Source organism: Eulemur rufifrons, chromosome 8, assembly GCF_041146395.1.
Source record: "Eulemur rufifrons isolate Redbay chromosome 8, OSU_ERuf_1, whole genome shotgun sequence".
Lineage (NCBI taxonomy): Eukaryota > Metazoa > Chordata > Mammalia > Primates > Lemuridae > Eulemur > Eulemur rufifrons.
This window is the reverse complement of record NC_090990.1, coordinates 74,003,670-74,025,384: the sequence shown is the minus strand read 5'-3', so window position 1 is coordinate 74,025,384 and position 21,715 is coordinate 74,003,670. Positions and strand designations below refer to the sequence as shown.

Below are 21,715 nucleotides of genomic sequence, written 5' to 3'. Positions count from 1 at the left end.
AGATTCCCCCCTTTTCCCCAAGTTCCCCTTTTCCACTCAGCCTTGCAGCACCTGATGATGTCAGGCAGCCAGTCAAGAAGACAGCCCATAAAATTAATATACATTGAAGGGATGGTAACTTAATCTCAATAGAGGAAATAGTCTGTCTTTACCAAGTGCCCCCAAATGCCTAGCACTAAACGTATCTTGCGTAGTTCTCACAACAGTGTCATGAGGAATGTGACCATTATCCCCATTTAACAGATGGGGAAACTGACCTAGAAGTAAGATACTTGTGAAGAATCACACAGCTAATTAGCAAAAACGGATTCAAATGCAGATGTGTCTGATTCGAAAAGCAGTGCTATTTGTTTGTCTATTTAATCTTTTTGAGGCACTATAACCTAGTGATTAAGAGCACAAAGTCTAAGCCAGATGGCCTGGGTTCAAAGCTCAGCTCCTTTACATATTGCTGTGGTACCTGGGCAAGGACTGTGCCCTCATTTGTACAAGGGGATAAGATAGTGCCACCTCGTAGGATTACTGTCAGAATCAAATGAGCTGGCCAGGCGCGGTGGCTCACGCCTGTAATCCTAGCACTCTGGGAGGCCGAGGCGGGTGGATCGCTCGAGGTCAGGAGTTCGAGACCAGCTTGGGCAAGAGTGAGACCCCGTCTCTACTAAAAATAGAAAGAAATTATATGGACAACTAAAATATATATATATATATACAAAAAATTAGCCGGGCATGGTGGTGCATGCCTGTAGTCCCAGCTACTAGGGAGGCTGAGGCAGGAGGATCGCTTAAGTCCAGGAGTTTGAGGTTGCTGTGAGCTAGACTGACGCCACGGCACTCGCTCTAGCCCGGGCAACAAAGCAAGACTCTGTCTCAAAAAAAAAAAAAAAAAAAGAATCAAATGAGCTAATACACTTAAGGCCCTCAGAAGGGTACCTGGCACACAGTAAACACTATGCAAATTGTTATTCATTATAGAAGCAATTGTTATTCAAACAGTTTAGAATCACATGAAGGAAAAAGGAATGTCCTCTCTTACCTGTCAATTTCACTTCTCAGTTTGATGGGAAGAAATTCTCCCAGACGTTGTGTACATAATCTCACACAAGCACACAGAATTACAGAAGTTTGTGATTTTCACATCAAAAGGGCAACTTGTATTTTTCACTTACAATTTCACAGCCACATTTCTGTGTCAGTGCCTATGGAATTACCTCATTCTTACCAGCTGCATAGTGTGCCATGGTATAGATGTGCTATGATTTAATCATCCCTTTACAGATAAGCTGCAACCAATACTGCCATGAATGTCATGTACAAGTGAATGAGCACCTGGAAGGCCAACTTCGCTCTCAGAGGTTGAATTAGTACTTCCAAGCAAGTCAGGCTTTTCTGTCCATCTGGCTCCTTCACAGGGGAACTGGTGAAGCATTAATGCTTTATGTTTCCTACATTTCCCTCAAACATCCATGTTCCTCCTTCTGCACTGGAGCAAGGTAGCAAGGCTCACTGCCCCACCTCCTCCTCCGCCACAGCTGGAGCAGCCTGCAGCATCTACACTGAGCCCTTTCTGGTCATCACTCAAGATGGCAGCCAGGAGGCCATTGCCACTGGGTTTTACATACATTTGTTTCCTCTTTCTTCATTTCCATAGTAAAGCATTTTTTTTTAAAAACACCTCTCTCTCCTTTACTTTCATCAGCCTCACCGGCATCAGCTGGTGTCCCCCAGTACTTTCAGTCTCTCCCTTCTCTGAGAGCTCCCTCCCCACTGCACACCTCTGCTGAAGCTGGTCCTCTCACTCCCTGTCTGTGCCACGTTCCCCACCAGGAAGTGACGTCCTGGTATTGCGTTCACCTTTGTCTCTAGTGCTAGTGATGCTTTCCATACGGTAGATGCTCAAGGAATTTGGTGGGGTTTTTCGTTTATTTTTTATTTTGTGTTTTGTTTTGAATTTGTTTTCTAAGTAACATTCTAATAATGTTATTATAATTATAAATATATGTTTACTGCAAGAAAAAACTGAACAGGAAAGCTGTGTAAACGAGGAAATTAAATCATCTGGAATTCTTATCCGGAGACATTTTGGTGTATTTTCTTCCAATTGTTGAATACATTAAGAAGCTAATTAATAAAAATCTAGTAATTAAATTAGGGAAGTAAATGGGAAACAGGGTCCAAAGTTTGGAGATGAGAGCAAGTCCTGAAACAGGTGGTTTAGGTCTAGACAATCATGCCATCTCCAAGATGTACACACACACACACACACACACACACACACACAGAGTCAGGTGGAGGTGTACCTTGCCTAGAAAATGAGCCTGTGTTGTCAAGCTTTTCATGTCTTTTTCACTGCCTCACTATTCATTCAGTAAGTATCTATTGAGAGTCATTAAGCCACAGTCATCAGACAATGAATTCTCTGGCCAACATGACAGTGAGTGTGCAGCTCGTGCAGGCCTTTTGGAAGCTGGATTGACTTCCCTGCCTGGCAGACCGGGGTTCCCATGACTCCAAGTCCATGGCTTGCTCTTCATGGGGCAGGGAACCTAGAGAGAAAAGCTCTTGAAAATGATGCAAAATTTGCCTTTCTGGTCCATATCAGAGCTGCCCACTCTTTGCATCGGTTGTTTATTATATATTAACTTCGGGGAATTCTCAGTCTGTCTTTCTATAATTGCTCAAGTTCAGATTTTCTGTTTGGTCTTCATCAGTGATAGCTGAAACATTTGTTGTTCCTTTCCTTTTACTGTTAGGACTCAGCAAAGCCCTAACAGTGTATATTATTATAAATATAGTATAATAAAATTATATTATATTATAAATATAGTATAATAAATAGCATATTTATAATATAACATATTTTGCATATTTATAATATAGAAATAGAAATATTCTTATATTATATTAGCATATATGATATACTATATTATATTAGTATATATTATAATACCATATTATATTAGTATATAATATAATACTATATTATATTATATATTACATTTAGCCTATAGGGACCTTTGTGATGTAGTATAAAAATGAAAGGCCAAAGGGTTGAGAGGCCTGGAGTTCATTCATTCAGTAAATAAGTACTGAGTGCCGGGCCCCAAATTAAGAATAAAACAAAGGCAAGACCAGATATAGATCGTAGAGTCTATAGAGTGACAGGTATTAAACAGTAATAACAGAAATAAATGTGTAATTATTAACTGTGCCAAATTCCAGGAAGGAAAGGGTGCCATAAGTTGCATATAACCAGGAAAACTGACCTATAAGAGAAGGTTTTCTACAGAATAGGACATTTGAGCTGGGATTGGTTATTTAATTTATGGTACCTCGGTCTTCTCACCAGTAAAGAGAGAATGATACAACTCCTTTTGACCCAGAGACATTGTAGGAAGAGTGATCATGTATAAGAGCAACCTTAAAAAATGCTCAGTGTACCTAAAACTGAGCACATCACTCCAGCAAGAGGCAGCTGTCCTCTGCCTTCTGCATCTGTCACCAAGCCAGACAATTGCTCGGGCTTTCAGACCGAAAACCTCTGATCATTCTCCTTCACCCTGCAAGGCAGCTGGGGTCAGAAAGACCTGGAGTTAGCCTTGGTTCTGCCACCTACATCTTCTGTGAATTCAAGTAATCACGTAACTGGTAAACTCACCTTTCTTATTTGTGAAATGGGGCAATAATAGTACCAGCTCATGGCTTAAAGCTTGTAAAGCACTTAGCATAGTACTGGGCATGGAGTCACTCCTAAACCAAGTGCAGCAATCGTTACTATAATTGTTATTACTGCTAATTAATAACTCTTGCCAGTTATTTCTTGGTAATAACTTTGGTACTTACTTTTTATTTATTTTTTTAGAGACAGAGTCTCACTCTGTCACCCAGACTGGAGTGCAGTCTACAATCATAGCTTACTGTAACCTTGAATTCCTGGGCTCAAGTGATCCTCCTGCCTCAGACTCTAGAGTAGCAGGGACTACAGTCATGTGCCACCATGCCTGCCTGATCTTTCTTTATTATTTTTTTTGTAGAGACAGAGTCATGCTATGTTGCTCTGGTTGATCGCGAACTCCTGGCCTCAAACAATCCTCCCGCCTTGGCCTCCCTAAATGCTGGGATTACAGGTGTGAGCCACACACCTGGCCTCCATAGCCTTTTGATCAGTGTCTCTGCTTTGGCTCTCACTTCCATAATTCATTTTACTTGCTTCCAGAGTGAGCTTCCCAAAATAATAGTGCTTTGCATACATCACCTCTTTTCTTTAATATTATCACTAGAAAAACATTTGTAACTCATACCACAAAGAGCTAAACTTCTTAATATGGAAAGAAGCCCTAGAAAATTGATAAGAAAGAGACCTACAAGTGGATAGAAAAATGGACATATAAATACCAAAAAAGGAAAAACAAATGGCCACTAAATATGAAGAGATAAGCAGCCTCACTTATTATAAAAGAAATACAAATTCATATTATACTAAAATTCATATTTTACTTATCAAGTTGATAAAAATTGAAGGTGTTATTCATATTAATAACACCTTCTGGCCAGGCTGTGGGGAAATAGGCATTTTCTTACATTACTGGGGATTATAAATTGGTACAACCCTTATAGGAGGTAATTTGGTCCATCTCAGGAAAGAGGTGGAAAAAAAAGAAGAAGATAATTTGGCATTATTTATCAAAATTAGAAAAGCATATACCCTTTGACTCAGCAATTTTACCTTATATTTGCATATTTTATTAATTACATTATTGTTTGTAATAGGAAAGGATTGGAAACAAGCCAAATGTCCAGTAAATTATGGTACATCTCTTCCAAGAAATACCACGCAAAAGAAGAATGAAGAGGATCCCTGTGTACTAATATGGGAAAATATTCAAGATATATTGTTCAGTGATAAAAGAAAAAGCAAAGCGTAGAATATGGGTATAGTATGTTACTTTTTGAGTAGGGGTAGGGGTTGAGTAGACACACATACACAGAGAAACTCCTGAAGGCACATATGATATTAATAGTGCTCATCTGTAGTCGGGGCGGGGGGACTGGGCAGATGAGAGACAGAGGTGAGAGGGGAACTTTTCACTATATACCATTATATAGTTTTGTGTACCATGTGAATATTACCCAATAAAAATTATATTAAATTACTCTCATTACTCATCCATTAACATATTGAGCACCTACTATGTGCTAGGCTTGGGAGATACAAATGTGAATATGGTTGTGGTTTGATGGAAAGACCCACTGAACTTAGAAGTTAAAATACCTGCTTCAGTATTGGCACAGTGGCTCACGCCTGTAATACTAGCACTCTGGGAGGCTAAGGAGGTGGGAGGATCTCTTGAGGTCAGGAGTTTGAGACCAGCCTGAGCAAGAGCAAGACCCCATCCCTACCAAAAATAAAAAAAAAATTAGCCCTACCAAAAATAGCAAAAATTAGCCAGGTGTGGTGGCACACACCTGTAGTCCCAGTTACTTAAGAGACTGAGGCTTGAGCCCAGGAGTTTGAGGTTGCAGTGAGTGAGCTGTAATGTTGCTACTATACTCTACCCAAGGCAACAGAGTGAGACTCTGCCTCAAAATAAATAAATAAAATTCAAAAATAAAATAAAATACCTGATTCAAATTCTGCTTTTGCTGCTCACTAGCTATGCATCTTGGCACATGGTAGGCATGCAACAAGTATTTATGGAATGAATTTGTGGTTGAAGTTACTTAACCTTTTTGAGTCTGTTTCCTCTTATATAAAATGGGGATAGGGATGTTTCCTATCTCATAGGATGAAGACGAATGACAGATTGTCATCAATTCTAGTGATAGCTAATGAAACCTGCTATGTGCTAGGCACTTTCACTTCCGTTATTTCCTTGACTTCTCATAGGAGCCCTAGGAGGGAGGTATACATTCACTCGCTCACTCATGAGGAAATGGAGGGACTAAGAGGAAGAATGACTTGTCCAAGGTCACATTGGGTGTGAGTTGTCCTCTGGTCTTTCCTTATTGCTGTGTCCCCGTGCTGCTCTGCAGTAGAAACATGTGCTTAGGGAACTTTGAAAATCAAGAAAAACCAATGTAAATTTTGCCACAGTTTTCAGTGACACTTCAGAGCAGCAGAAAAATCAGTAAATGCATTTCTGAGACTTTGGTTTAGAAATATACCAGCTGTTCTGTTTGACATTCAGTGCACTAAACACTTTGGGAAACTTCAACAAAAAGCAAACATTTATGCTTCTAATAATGTAGAAAGCATAAAGGCAAACCCATAAAAACACTCATAAGGAAAATGTAGAAAGTCATTCTTAAGGGTGCTACCCTTAGGATCTTATAGATTTGCCAACAGTTCTTTCTTAGAGGGATGAAAATTATATACCCAATATGGCACAATCTAAAAAATATTTTTATTGGAGTAAAACGTACAAGCAGAGTCATGCACAAATCAATTAATTTTTATAAACTGAGGGACAGTTAACTTTTATTAAATGAGGCACACCCATGTAACCAGTACCTGGACTAAGAAATAAAATATTACCAGTGCCTTGAAGCCCCTTCCGGGTTCCCCTTCCATCACTGTCTACCCCTCAAGATAACCACCATCTTCACTTCTAACATCACAGATATGTTCTGACCATTTTTGAAGTTTGTGTAAATGGAATTATATAGTATGTATCCATTTGTGGATACATACTTCTTCTTTCACTCAATATCATTTGTGACATTCATTCTTCTTGAGTGTAGAAGTAGTTGATTCATTCTTATTATTGTGTAGTATTCCACACAGTTTATCTCTCTTCTGTTGATGACATTTGGGTTGTTGAACATCTTTTGGTGAATATGTGCATGTATCTCTTTTGGGCATATACCTATATATTAGGTCATTAAATAAGAAATGTCTGATTTTGAATCAAAAGTGTAGTTTATTATATCTCAAACAAGAAGCAGTAAAATTAATCAAAGTATGCACCAAAACTATTGACACCGTTTTGCCATCTTAATGGTAGCTTGTTTACGCCAGCAGTGAAGAAACCTGGAGAGTGAGTGGCAATGAAATTGAGAAAGGCGTTTTCCACAGCTTGTTGAGAATTGAATATTTTTCCTCGCAAGAAGTGGTCCAAAGCCTGGAAGAAGTGGTGCAAGGTCTGGTGAATACAGTGGATGACAGAGAGTTTCCAAGTCCAGGTGCTGTAGTTTGAGCAGCATTGTTTGCGTGACGTGTTTGAGCATTGTCTTGCAAGAGGATTGGCCTATCTCTGTTGATCAATCTCAGCTGCTAAATTGCAAGCATCCTCATTATTTCATCCAATTGGTTGCAGCAGACATCCTCTGTAATAGATTGGCCAGGTTTCATGAAGCTCTAGTGGATAATATCCGCGCTGGATCATCAAACAGACACCATTAGCTTCTTTTGATGAATATTCGGTTTTAGATGGTGTTTTGGCACTTCATCTTTATCCAACCATTGTGCTGAACACTTGTGATTGCCAAAAAGAATCCATCTTTCATCACACTTAACAATATGGCATAGAAATGGTTCACCTTTATGTCAGGACAGCAAAGAAAGGCAAGCTTCGATACAATTTCTCTTCTGACACTCCTTTAATTCATGCGGTACCCATCTGTCCAGCTTCTTTACCTTGCCCATTTGTTTCAAATGGTCGAATATTGCTGGAATAGTAACATCAAACCTTACTGCTAATTCATGCTTAGGTTGAGATGAATTCACTTCCACTACAGCTTTCAGCTTATCATTATCCACCTTGGTCTCAGGTCACCTATGTGGCTCATTTTTAAGATTAAAATCACCAGAATGGAACTTCTCAAACCACTGACGTACTGTGCGTTCATTAACCACATCCTTCCCAAACACCTCACTGATATTTCGAGCTGAGCTGCATTGGTTCCACAATGGAACTCATATTCAAAAATAACATGAATTTTTGACTTATCCATGGTTTCACAAAAATTGCTCTAAAAAAATTTGAAAGATAATCACGAGCCAAACCTTCACAAAAATAAAACAAGTGTCAAAGTGAAATGTCAGATATCAACTGTTAAACTTAGTACTTAAGGAAATTGGACATTTCATGCTTAATAACCTTAACTACCTGGGGGTAGAATTGCTGAGTCACAGGATACATGTTAATTTAGCTTTCATAGATAATGCCAAACAGATTTCTAAAGTGGTTATAAAAAGTTCTCTTTTTATTTATTTATTTTAATAAAGACAGGGTCTTGCTCTGTTGCCCAGGCTAGAGTGTCATGGCCTCAGCCCCTAGCTCACAGCAACCTCAAACTCCTGGGCCCAAGTGATCCTCCTGCCTCAGCCTCCCGTGTAGCTGGGACTATAGACACACACTACCATGCCCACCTAATTTTTAAATTTTTTGTAGAGACAGAGTCTCACTATGCTGCTCAGGCTGTTCTCAAACTCCTGGACTCAAGGGATCCTCCCGCCTTAGCCTCCCAAAGTACTGGGATTACAGGCATGAGCCACCATTGCAAACCTAAAAACTTCCCTTTCACCAGCAGTATTGTTGGACCCTTTAATTTTAGCCATTCTGATGGGTGTGAAGTGAGATCACGTTATAATTTCAAATTACATTTCTGGGATGATTAATAAATTGAGAACCTTTTTATATGTTCATTGGCTTTTTTGAGACATAGCTGTTTATCCTCTCTTGAGAAATGTCTGCTGAGATCTGCTGCCTATTTTTAATTGGATTTTCTGCCTTTTTCTTGCTGATCTGTCAGTGTTCTTTATACAGTCTGTATACAAGCCCTTTTTTGGATGTGTGTGTTGCAATTAATATATTTTCTTTTTTTAAAAAAAAAACAACTTATTTCTTGCTCAAGTGCAACTATATTTTCACACTCTGTGGTTTGCCTTTTCACTAATGGTGTCTTTTCACGAACAGAAGCATGTAACTTTAATGTTGTCCAGTGATCCGTTTTTTCCTTTAAAATTAGTACTATATGTGTTTAAGACATCTTTGTCTACCCAAAGGTCACGAAGATACTTTTGGATATTTTCTTTAGATGGTGTTATTGTTTTACCTTTAAAATCCACCCGGAATGGATTTTTCTTTTTCTTTTTGGTATGGTGTGAGGTAGGGGTCAAAAATATTCCCCCCCCCCCCCACCATGTGAATATTCAGTTGATCCAACATCATTTACTGGAAAGATAGTACCATTTGTCCCCAAATGCACCACAGTAGCACCTTTGACATAAGTCAAGTGACCATATATTGTAGATCTAGTTTTGGACTCACTATTCCATTGGTCAGTTTGTCTATCCCTGTACTATTTCTATGGTTTTATAATAGGTCGTATCTGGTAGTGTAAGTCCTCCAATGGGCTCCAATTTTTCACCCACCACAACATCTAGTCCGAAGGGCCACTTCCACCCCCCACTTTGCTTTCAGTATGTCCATGCAAGTGTGGTTGATTTGCCTGTCTCTGTGGCTTGTTCACTTGTGGCTACCTGGGTCTTTGTCCCATCAAAGCCCTTTAAACTGAAATCCAGCCAGGTGTCTGCAGTCGAGCAAAGCAGATCTGCTGGGTAATTAAATAACGCTGGGAAGGGGGAGGAGTGGATTAGGCGAGGTTGTCTCTCGAGAGGGGTTCAGAAAGGAAGTGCTCGATCTACACGTGAGGACTGGCTTCTTGAGGAGATAGGAGGAGAGCCAAACTCTAAAATCCGGGCAGAGGAGGGCCAGGCGAGGTCACCGAATGTAAATGTCTCGGGGTTCCGCAAGGCAGCGCGAATCGGCTCGCCGGGGTGGGGCCGCAAAGCCGCAAATCACCAGTTGAGGGCCGGAGTGCGCGCCGCCCGCTCAGAGCCGCGCCTGCTGCTGCCCGGGCGGGGGCCGGGGCCGGGGCCGGGGCCGGGGCCGGAGCCCGAGAGGGATTCGCGGGGCGCACTGGCGATCGGCGCGGACCATGAGCGGCCCCAGCTCCGGGAGCAGCCGCGGCGCGGGCGGTGCGAGGCCGGCGGCGCAGCGCCTCTGAGCCGCAGCGGGAGAGCCCGAGCGCGCCGGGAGGTGAGTCTCCGCCGTGCGCCCCGCGTCCGCGGGGGTGCCGTTCCTCCGGGGGCGCCTGGGCCTCCCCCGCCACAGCGAGGATGGGCTGGGAAGTTTGCTGGAGAAAGTTGGGCTCTGGGGAAAGTAGAGCCGGCGCATGTTGGTCTTTTCCCTCCCGGCAGATTTGGCGCTGGGGGCGGGAGCGGCTGAAGTGGGGACGGGGCTGGTGCTCCACCGCCCTCTGAACGCGCTGGGACTCCCGGGACGTGGCCCGCAGGGAGAGACGCTCAGCGATTTGCCGGGAGCATCTCTGCTCATTTGCTCTCGAGCGGTGTCTTCCCGGGCGCTGGCCTTGCTGGACCCCCTGCCCTGGACCCCCTGCCCGTCCAGGCTGCTCGGCGGGTCACAGCTCCCCTGTCCCGTCCCTCTCCGCTGAGGCTGGCCGGGGTGGGGGAGATGCGACGGCCCAGAGGGCTCTGCTGGAAGCCCTGGGCTCGGAGGAGGCGAGTTTCTCCACTAATCTCTTGGGAAGTTTGCAAAGAAAGCGAAGGAGCCTGCCCTGTAACTGTTGACAACATCTCCCTCCCTCTCTCCCTTTGTTGAGAAAGAATGAATAGTTGGTTGTGTCGGGGAGGGGAGAAGGGGGAGGGGAGGGGAAGGCAAAGGAAGGGAGGGACGGTGGGCGCGACGGGAAAGAGGTTCGGATCGCAGCCCATCTTTCCTTATCCACTTAAGCCGCTGAGGCTCCCACCGCTTTAAAACAGTTTGGTCAGGTGTAGACGCTCATCGGGGAGGAGGTCGAGCGGGCTCCGAAGCAGCTGGCAAGGTGGCGTGTTCTGTGGGGCGGTGGGTCGTGGAGGGGGTTTCGGGGGTGAGAACTCTGGTTTTGGTGTTAACGCGCTGGAAGCAAGGTGCAAAAGGGAAAAACCGTTTGCCTAATCTCGTGTCTGCATTCGCTTAAGGCCACTGGCTGAGATGGAAAGTAGAGCCGTGCAGAGATTCTTTTAAACCTTGACTCTTATCTCCCAAGGCTACACAGACCTCTCCACGGAAAGTACATGGGCGAGGGAAGGTCAGTTTGGGAGCCGCTGGCCCCCTTGGTATTTGTAGGGACCCAGGCCTCGACGCTGGGGGCGGGGCTCAGCAGGGCGCAGGACTGGGAAGGGGCTGCCCAGTGAGTAACGGGGAAGCCCACAGGCAAAATGCTTGTGCACGGGTGTGCCAGAGGACGTGTTGAGTGTGCTGTAAACACCTTAACATGCCAAGGGCTCCCTCACCACCGCCCCAATTCCAACTTTCTCCAAACTGCTGCTGAGAAGCCTGACATTTCCAGGATGACTAACCAAGATCTCAATCTCCTAGTCATGTAGAAAGAACTGTTTGTCAAATAGATGCTAATCTTAAGAACCTTATCGTTTAAAATCCTGTAGTGTTGTTGCACGAAATACAATCCATGGAAGAATTATTCATACTTTAATCATTTGGCTAGACTTCATAAGTTTACTTCAAAAATAATGAGATACCCTTAATTCCTAAACCCAAGCAAAACTTCATTTTAAGCGGATAAGTGATTGTTCCATCTCCTCTCCCTGTCTGATTCTCTAGAGAAGATACAAAACCAGAGATCCAAATTGTAAATTCTCAGTCATGGTCACAATGGGGCAGCTGAGGAGGTTACATTTCCAAAGTTTAAAATATGATAAAAAGTTCTTAAAGCCCACATCAGACAATCATATACAAATTTAACTTGAAAATATCCCATTTCGGAAATAAAAGAAAAATCCAAACAAGTGGACTGCTTATTTCTGCCTCAAGTTGCAAGATCATCAGTTTCTTTGAGACATCTTTGTAAAGGAAATGCGTTGGGCTGCTGTTCACAAGCATTTTACGGTGCAGCCACTGACTAGGGTCAGGGCTATGGTAGATTTTGTCCTCTTATCCCTTATGTTCATGTGGGTCTCATGTTTTCATATCAAGACGTAGAGTCTTTGACCTTTGTATGCATTTCAAGATGTGGCATTATGTCGGGTCAGGGCACTGTGTCTGTTTTCCTGCACCATAGAGAGAAGTGAAGTCAGATGGCCAAAGTCTCATCCGGGCTTTTCTTTAATGACTGCATATGGCTCATTTGGTGTGCCTGTGTACATGTCCATGTCCGTGTCCTACTTGGCTTGATGTGTTTACATCTATTGTTCTAGGTTTAAACATCTCCCTCCTCATCCTTCCAGCTGCAGTCTTCCCCAGGAGCAGTGACTTCATTTGTGAACTCTCGCCATAACAGAGATACAGTGACAAACAAGGCAATGTGGTCCCTGCCCTGCTTAGAGGAGATCTGCTATTTACTGAGTGCTTGCTGTATGTTAAGGGCTCTGTAGACATGATCACATTTGATTTTTTGCAACAATCCCATGAAATAGATATTGTTAATTCATTTTTACAAATGAGAAACTGTCAGGTTGAATAATTTGTCTCAGGCCATATAGCTAGTAAGTCAGAGGCAAAATAGAAATCTGAACTTGTAAATATCAGACTCCAAAGCCTAGGTTCGGAATCATGCCATTTTGATTTTTAAAAGTCATATAGTATATAAGAAGTATATAATGACCATGGAAATCAAGACAGAAACATTTACAAATGGAGAAAACATGGGAGCCAGAGCCTGGAGTTAGCTTTCACCTTGGTGCTGTTCCAACCACTTGTTCCTGCCTCAAGGCCTTTGCATCTGCCAGATCCCCTGGCTGGAAGTCTTTTCTTGAGTGGTTCTTTTTCTTTTATTCAGGTTTTGTGTCATTGTAACCTCTTCAGAGAGGCCTTCCCAGTCCACCCTAATGTAAAGTAGTCCCCCTACCCCTAACCAGTATCTTCTATCATTTCATCCTGTTTTGTATTCTTCAGAGTGCTTACAACTTGGACGTCACCTAGTTTATATTCTTTGTGTTTCTTTGTGTTAGTTGGACTCCCCATCACAAAGTAGGCTTCAAGGGAGCAGGACCTTGTCTAATTTATCATATCCTCAGCTCTCGTATACTGAAAGCCCTCAGAGGATGTATATTTAATGAAAGAATATCTATTTCCCTTATCTGGAAAAATGAACTAGGAACTACCAACATGTATGGTCATTACTTATTGTCTGCATCCTCATGAGAACAGGGACCACTTCTGTCTTGTCTGACACTGTCCCTAACACCTAGCACAGTGCCAGCCACATAGGAGGCCTTCCATAAATATGTGTGTTGAAGAAAGAGTGAATGCTTCTATGATTAAATGATACCTATTCATTGTCATTTAATTCTATTACCCAGGTAAACAATTCTGAGTATAAATTGCTCTGTTCCAAAGAGACCTGCTAATCTAGTGGTTCTCAGTCCTACCTCCGCATTGGAGCTCTACAGATGATGCCAGTGTTCTACACAGAGATACTCTGATTTCACTGCTCTGAGTTGAGGCTTGAGTGTCAGGATTTTAAAAGTTTCCCAGAGGATTCTTATGTGCAGCCAGGTTGAGAACCACCACTTTGTTTTTAGAACTCATTCCTGCTTTGGTCCTTGTAGGCTTGAAGCAGCCACAGTGAGAGAGAGCAGGGATATAATTCATGGATATTGTATGGTTCCTGACAGTTTAAGAGGTACTTTCGCATCTGTTATCACATCTGATAATAACAAGCTAAGGGATCTACTCTCTGGTTTAAATATTCTCTTTATGTTGATGACTCCTAAAAATCTGCCTTCACTCCTAACTGCATAGCAGTATCTAAGGTCCTTCTTGACTGAACTGTCCACTGGTTCCTCACATGCAGCAGCTCCAGTGGTGAGCTTGGGTCCTGCAGGGGTTCCCGGCTGAAACTACATGGCATGTTACAGCACTGTGCCATCCTCCCGTGGCTGTAGCCCCCTTCCTCCCAGCCAGAGGCCTCAAGCTCTGACGTCTCTTCACTCTGTCCCCTTCCCTCGGCCACTGCCCCAGGTCAGAGTTCCTTATTGTTCCTCCATAGGTTGTCCAGTGACCTCCCTGCCTACTCTTTCTATTCCTCCAGAATTACCGGTTACCTACCTAGGTACAGACTGGATTCTGTCTCTCCCTTGCAGATCTTCCCTAGCACTTAAAGTAGTCAAGTTCAGATACCTTGGTAGGGCCTTCAAGACTCCATGGTATGGTCCTAGCTATGCTTTTTTCAGGAAATGCTTCTTGACCTCTCCACTCAGCTACACCACACAACTTGCAGTGTCCTGAGCCTGTAGGGACAATTCCATGTCTTTATGCATCTGCCATTACAGGATCCTCTTGGAACACTTTTCCCTACGAATTTCAAGCTTTCAAAATGCTTTGTCTCCATTGTCACCCTCTCTGAGATCCTCCTGAAGTCCTTTCGTCAAAATAAATTGTTCCTTCCAGCATAAGGGTCTCTATTTAAGAATGATATTATTCTCTTAGAGTTCATAGGAATTGGGGCTTAGGCATCTTTGTTCCTCCGGGTGTCTTATATGAAGTAGGCACTTAAATGTTTGTTGAATTAAAGGTAGGAAGGGGAGGTGTAAACATCCCTTGTTATCAGAATAAATTGAGGTATGAGTAACTAGATGATGGGTACTTTAGAGCACTTTTAACTCGATCTTGAAATCTAGGTAGATCTTGGATAAGCAGAGAGGAAACAGGCTGCCAAAGACACCGGAACTAGGGTAACGTTTGCCCATCATACTGTCTTGGAAAGAGGCTTGATCAACAACATGGCCCTGTGCACATGAAGAGGTTCTGTAGGGTGCTACAGGCCTCCCCCAAGGGAGTTCTTTGAAATTATTCAGGCCTGTCTATGAAGAAGGAAGGTGCAGATAGTTTGAACCAGCAAGAGTTCATAGCATGGGGTGTGTGTGTGTGTGTGTGTGTGTGTGTATCTGTCTATGTAGGGTGGAGGAATCCTAGTCAGTTTACGTCACTGGTGGTCAGGCTGGAGTAGGGGGTTAGGGAGTTTTTTGTTTTTTAATAACAATGATTAAGATTGAGCAAGTGCTGACAGTGTGCCAGGTACTGGCCAGAACCAGGAGGGGCCTACACAGGACTCACAGTCCTATTGTTCTGTACCCGCTGTGAGCCAGACCTTCTGTGTGGTCCCAGTTAGATACGGAACAGACAAGCCCCAGGTTTGGCAAAGAACTGGGAACAGGGTTAGGATTATATGCTTTGAGTAAAGGGTCTCCTTCTACCCCACCCCCAGCACCTGTGTGCTTCTCTCTACTATAGGTGGAAGCAGTGGATCATGTGTGTTTTGTTGCACACTCAGTGTGTTTCCTTTGCACACTCTACTGTCTTTATCCCGATTCTATCTCCATCAGCTTATGGAGGGTTGCATCGTTTTTGGTTGTCTTCCAGCCACATCCTAAGTCCCCAGTTCCTTTATGGAACTGACTCTTGAGTAGTGCTATTAAGTGAAGATTTTCACTGAAAGCTCTTCCTGGACTGCAGTGGGAAGGATGGTCTGTGAGGAGTGGGGATGCAGGGCTCCAGAACCCGCTCCAGAGCAAACAGCTGCCCCCTCCCAGCCTTGGGAAGGGCAGTATATTAGGCTTAGCTGTCCTGCGGTGTTGTCCAGACCAGAGGCTGATGTCATTACTAGCGTAGGACAGATTCTGGAGCCTTCTGTCTCCAGGGCTTGGCCCTAATTCTTATTTGGGCTTTGGTTTCTTTTCCTCTGTAGGTTGGCCTTAAAAATGTGTTATATAATTTGGCTTAGGTCAAAGCCATAGCTTGCTTTTTTAGGGTTCGGAGCACTGATTCTGCTCAAGGTGAACACTTCTACTACTAGTCATAGCTGGGAGCAATTGTTGGGGCTACTTCTGCACACAACCTCACATACCATTTTCCTTTCTTTTTCCATGCTCCCTCGCTGCCTCCCCCCACTTTTTTCCTTCTTCTCCTTTCCTTTTTATTCCTACCTGACTGTATAGGTACCCATGAGCATTGCCTAACCCTGCTGGTGACAGGCAGGCTCCTGACCCCTCTGGGGAGAATGTCCATGGAGCCCCCGCCCCCAGTGGCTTTCCTCTGCAGCTGAGCCCACTGATGTATGGAAGAATGGCCCACCTCCTGACTCCCGACCCCGGCCTGTCTTTGTTAATTAGATTACATTGATTTATTTATAAGCACTGAGTCTTTGCCAGAAAAATCCTGTCCCATCGCTCTGGGTAGCACAACTGAGGGCTGGTCTGGCACTGAAGACAGTCTGGCAGCTGAAGAATTCCAATAATCTCCGCCTGTTCTTATCATTTACAGGATGGTAGAAATACGTGAGCTAATTATCCAACAATTTATAACATTTTGAGTCCTCCCTTAATAATCTTTTTTTTTATTAGTTGTGCGTTTCTGTCAGCCTCAGTCGTCTGAAATAATGAAATGTCATGTGTGCTTCTGACAACTCTGAGATGTGTTTGCCCTTTAGGTTTTGCTGCCAAGCCAGGAGAATCCCTCTGTGGGATCATAAAAGGAGGAAGAGGAGTAAACTTCCCATTCCTCTTAGACTCTACTAGTGATGCCATTAAATGTTGTCTTTCAACGCTCTGTAAATATTTTTGTTTGTTGTATGGCATATTTCCATTTCCTTTTGTAAGTAAGAGGTCAGTTCTTGTGATTACCTTAGATTTATACCTTCACTCTTTTCTCTCCCCCTTAGAGTTGAGAATCATGGCTGCGGGAAAATTTGCAAGCCTTCCGAGAAACATGCCTGTGAATCACCAGTTCCCCCTGGCCTCATCCATGGACCTTCTGAGCAGCAAGTCCCCTCTCGCTGAGCATCGCACAGATGCCTATCAGGATGTATCTATACACGGCACCCTTCCACGGAAGAAAAAAGGTCCTCCTCCCATAAGGTCCTCTGATAACTTCAGTCACGTGGGCACCCTCCCCCACTCCAAATCCCCACGACAGAACTCGCCCCTGACCCAGGACGTCATCCAAGAGAACCCACTGCAAGACTGGAAAGGGGAAACCTTCTCCTTCAGGTAACTTCTGTAATTTCACGGGTGAAAATGATTTGTCTTAGAGGGCGTTTTAAAAAGTCTCTTTATTAGGAAAAATGTCAAACATATACAAAGTCAAGCAAATGGTTTAATTAACTCCCATGGACGCATCACCCAGCATTAGCAGTTATCAACTCATGGCCAGTCCTGTTTTGTGTGTACTCACACCTGCTTCCTCTCCTTTGGTTATTTTGAAGCAAATCTCAGATCTCCTTTCACTTTATCTTTCACTTTAACACATATCAAAATATAAATATTTTGGTATGTGTCTCCCAAAGATAAGGACTCATTTTAAAATGTGTATATATATAACCAAAATATAAAAATTCATAACACCTAAAAAATTAACCGTTTCTTAATATCATCAGTATTTGAGGGTGCTTTAAAATCCATTTTCCTGTATCATTAAGTCACATAAAAGCAAGCCCAAGTTGTTGTGTTTTTTTTATCATAGCATCAGATTCTGAACTACATCTTTCCAATTCTATAGAGATGTTAGGATGTCTATAAATTAGGACCTGTATCTCCTTATATTTAGTTGTCAACATGCTGAAATAAAATTTTGTGTGGGTGTACCATCAGGTCAGCTTCAGAATACTTTTAACAAGAATTGATTTTTCCCTGTGTGTGCCAGGGATCTAGGCAAGTGAGCCTTAAGGTTGTAAATGCTTTTTCTCTGGGATTGTAAGGAGCCTGGCTATGATTGGTTTCTGCTTGTTAGAGCTAGTTTGGAAACTCTGCACTCCTTTTCCTGTTAGGGAAGATCAGCAACCTTTGATACTATCAGGTAAAGAATGGGGCAGTTTCTTCTGTTGCCTCTCTTTTTGTCCAACCTTGTAGCAAAGAAAGCCACTTTGATCCTAGGTCATTAGTTTGTTTAATATCTATATATTGAACACGTATGTTCATTAGAGTACATTGATTTTTATAACCCCCTGGGCTTCACCAGGAAAATTTTGGCCAGTCCTTCTAATTATCTTAACTGAAGGGCTGGTGCGGCACTAAAGACATTCTAGCAGCCAAATTATCGCAGTAACTTGCTGTTGCCCTTTTACAGAGTGTTGGAAATATGTGAACTAACAGGCTAGCAATGGAGCATCTGAAGCAATGTCTTCCCAGAGTTTATATTCTAGTGAGGGACATAGGTAATAAATACAAGTAAATAAGATAATTGCAGATTATAGTCAACACTACAGAGGAAATAGAACAATGTGCTGGAGATTTATTGGTGGTGAAATCTTTTTTGCCAGGGTAGACAGGCATCTGAGGTCTGAGGAGATATTTAAGCTAAGACTTGCATCATGGGAGAAGGCAGCCATGGGCCTTCCAGAGTATTCCAGGCATAGGGAAATTGAGTGCAAAAAACTGGAGTTGGGAACAAGTTTGGCATGTTTGAAAAACCCAACAGGAAGCTGTTATGGCCTGTGGCTGGAGTGTAGCAAATTGAGAGGAAAATAGTATAGATGTTGGTAGAGCGCTAGGCAAACAAGAGTTCAGAATGCTTTAGTTTCGTAATTGCAGTAGTACAAGAAGAAAATAAGTAGAGGCCCAGATATTCTCTTTAGGAGGCACTGGAGAGCCCTGAACTGTTTATGACACCAGATTAGAAGGTTCCCCAGGATATTTTGGAGTTTAGAAGGCCCCGGACCTGCTCTGCAGAATCCAGGTGGGTGACCTCCCAGCTCAGAGAGCTAGCAGGCAGCCTGCTAATGAGACAGGTAACTATGGAGGTGCATACCTGTGCACAGGATTGTTAATATCTCATCATTGGCACTTACTGGGCAAGGATGCAGAAGGTGACCAGCAAAGACATAACTTCTGGCCTGACAAAAATGAGCATAAATGCCAGGCTATACCATGTGATGTCAGAACCAACTGTCATCTGGCTTACTGTGGACCACTTTTTATGTATTAACTTAAATTCTGCATTGAGCTAGGTATCTGCCATATACCAGACACAGGCAATTCACAGACTCAGTCCTTGAAGTTCTGAGGCCCTGGCTGGGTACCAACTCTTGCAAGGGGAAACTCCGCAGAGAGGGGTGGGGAAGGTGGTGGTAATGGAGTCACCCTTCCTATCTTGAGGAAGTTCATGATAAACACCCAAGATCCAAGCTGTCAACCTGCCAGGAGTTCAAAGCTTTTTGATATGAAAACAGACTTGGACAGAGGTCAGATCTCTGTAAAAGATCTTATCCGAGGGTGGGCACAAGTCCTGAGTTTGAAGTCCAAGCTGTGGAAGACTTAACAAGCACTGCTGGCTTAGGGTTTGTTTATGATTCAGAGCTACATTAATCCAAATTCACATCTTTTCTTTTTAACTTAAAATATCCTATTGTTAAAGACGAATACAGGAAGTAACAAATGCATATTCTTCAAAAATTGTGCTGAGTGAGAAGGCACACAGTTTTGGGTGAAAGGGTCATAAAGCCCTCACATCCTACCCCCAGTATTATTAATATATTTATTTTCCTAACATATTTTTAAAAATCTCTTGAGGCGTTCCCAATTTTGAGGAGTTCAAAGTACCTTGTATTCTTTTTTTTTTTTTTTTTCTTTTAAGTGTTCCTAATAAGATTATGAGCTGCCTCAATTCTTTTATGGAACCAGCCGTGATATAAACAGAGTTTTTACAAGTGGAAAGCCAGGGACAAGTGGGTGAGGGAGAACCCAGGGCTCTAGAGAGGGAGGTTTTGCCCCACGTGCCACAACAGAAATACAGTGACAAAAATGGTAGGTGGTCTCCTCACTCGGCTCCTGCAGTTTAAAGGAGCTGTGCAACACCGACTGCCCCCTCCAGCTCACTCACCTCTTTTTTCTTTTCATAGTGAATTCAAAGGTTAATTTTGGTGAACGGTGATTTGCCCAGAAGTCAGGCCTGAAAACCTGGTGTCTCAACATGTTGGGTGTTGGCATCATGGTAGTGGTGCCGCCCTAGAGAGCCCAGAGCCCTCTCTTCATGGGTACCCGACCTACCTCGGAGAGAAGCCCTCCGGGCAAGCACTCCCTTGTCTTGTGAAGTACTCTGATTTGTTGCAAGTTTATGTTTAGCTTATTAATATTAAAAAGCTACTTTTTTTTTGGAGACAGAGTCTTGCTCTGTCACTCAGGCTAGAGTGCCGTGGTGTCAGCCTAGCTCACAGCAACCTCAAACTCCTGGGCTCTAGCTGGGACTACAGGTGCACACTACCATGCCAGGCTAATTTTTTCTATTTTTAGTAGAGATGGGGTCTCACTCTTACTCAGGCTGGTTTCAAACTCCTGACCTCAAGCAATCCTCCTGCCTCAGCCTCCCAGAGTGCTAGAATTACAGGCATGAACCACCGCGCCTGGCCAAAAAGTCACCTTTGTTAAATTGAATAGTACTTGAACATCTACCCTGTGGAATGCCCCAGGCAGCGGCGAGAGAGAAGGTCTTCTCTTTGACCTAAAAATTTGCACTATTAAGCTGACATATCCACATGTGTCATATCTTCCTCATTATTAATATCTCTTTTATAGTTTTAAAATATCTTAAAGGATATGTTTATAAATTATCCTGTCTGTGTATCGTAATCCTGTGTGACAGACTAGCAGATTTCATCATGACCAGCAGTATCATCATCTACAATTGAGAAAGTGGGATATTGAGGCACCTAAGATCATACCCTAGTAGCTGACTGAGCTAGGCTTAGAACCCAGAGGGTACTATAGGCCCTCCAGATTCTGTGCTCCACAGCCCCCCAAGAATGTTGGCACTAGCTGTGAGTGTCCTCTGATCTGTCTTCTTGCACGGGGGTCAGTCCCCTGTCTGAATCCAGTGCCTTGGACATCCTCCTTGGGGAGGATGGAGCCTTGGCTGCCAGGAGCCAGGAAGAAGGTAGGCCTGGAAGGAGGAGTTGGTCTTCTCCTTTGGAGACCGTATCTCTTGGCTTTGTTGTTGTCTTGGCTGCCCTTGGATGTACTTGTGGTTTTGAAATGTGGCCAGAGCCAGAAGCCAGGCAGTTCTTAAACCTGCTGCATGATGTCACAGAAGGAGCCTTTGTTCTGCAAGCAACCCCAGGCTTCTCTAAGAGGCCTGCAGACAGGATTTCCTTCTGACATTAGCATGCAGCTGATGTCCCTTTGATTCATTTATCTTCAAGGATGAGTTTGTATTTGAATCGGGGACCTTCCTTGGGCTGAGAGGGGACTGGTTCCTGTTGTTGTGATGTCTGTATTGCCACAATAGCTTCAGGATCAGCGTTTGGAGACCATTCAGGTCTTTCGCTTGCCTGTGGGTATGTGGAGGCAGGCATTCCCGGGAACAGCTGCAAGCGCCTAATTCCTTCTACCGCTTGTGCTGTGGGAGCATGTGGTGGGACAATGTGGTGTTTCATTAGTTTGCATGAGTGGAGCTGACTCGTCACAAGTGTTTTAACTGACAGTGGCCAGAAAGTCTGCAGAATTATCCCTAGTTAAAATCTGGTACACTTTCCCAGGCAGTAAGTAACCTACCATTTCACAGTGCCTGAGCTTCAAAGTTGAAGCAAAGGTGTAAGGCCCAGGATCTATGCAGACTTTTCTCTAAAACACTGACTTAAACTCTGGGCTGTGTCAATTCACTCATCTGAAAAATTGTGTCTGTTGTTCCTCTTCAGAACTGCCAAGTGCTAGAACTACTGCTTTCTCTTTAACAAAGCAAGATGTTCCCCCAGACATGCAGATAAA

The 21,715-nt window shown here is 43.3% G+C and overlaps 1 protein-coding gene across 8 annotated transcripts in view; it reads left to right on the top strand.

The window, feature by feature from the left end:
• The first annotated feature begins 9,835 nt into the window (after nt 1–9,835).
• The window catches only part of BCAR3 (BCAR3 adaptor protein, NSP family member), a 111,353-nt gene continuing 99,473 nt past the window's right edge, over nt 9,836–21,715 (top strand). For 4 of the 8 annotated variants that reach the window (XR_011234574.1, XR_011234573.1, XM_069480191.1 and 1 more), the window contains exon 1: nt 16,681–17,008. Coding sequence is in view for 5 of the 8 variants with exons in the window: in XM_069480188.1 (XP_069336289.1) it covers nt 16,692–17,008 (317 nt within the window). In the remaining 3 variants the exon portion in view is untranslated. Of the gene's footprint in view, nt 10,115–10,262; nt 10,523–10,788; nt 10,841–11,410; nt 11,434–12,776; nt 12,779–16,680; nt 17,009–21,715 lie in introns of those variants that run through there. The other 4 variants (XM_069480187.1, XM_069480184.1, XM_069480186.1 and 1 more) reach the window with 4 other exon arrangements.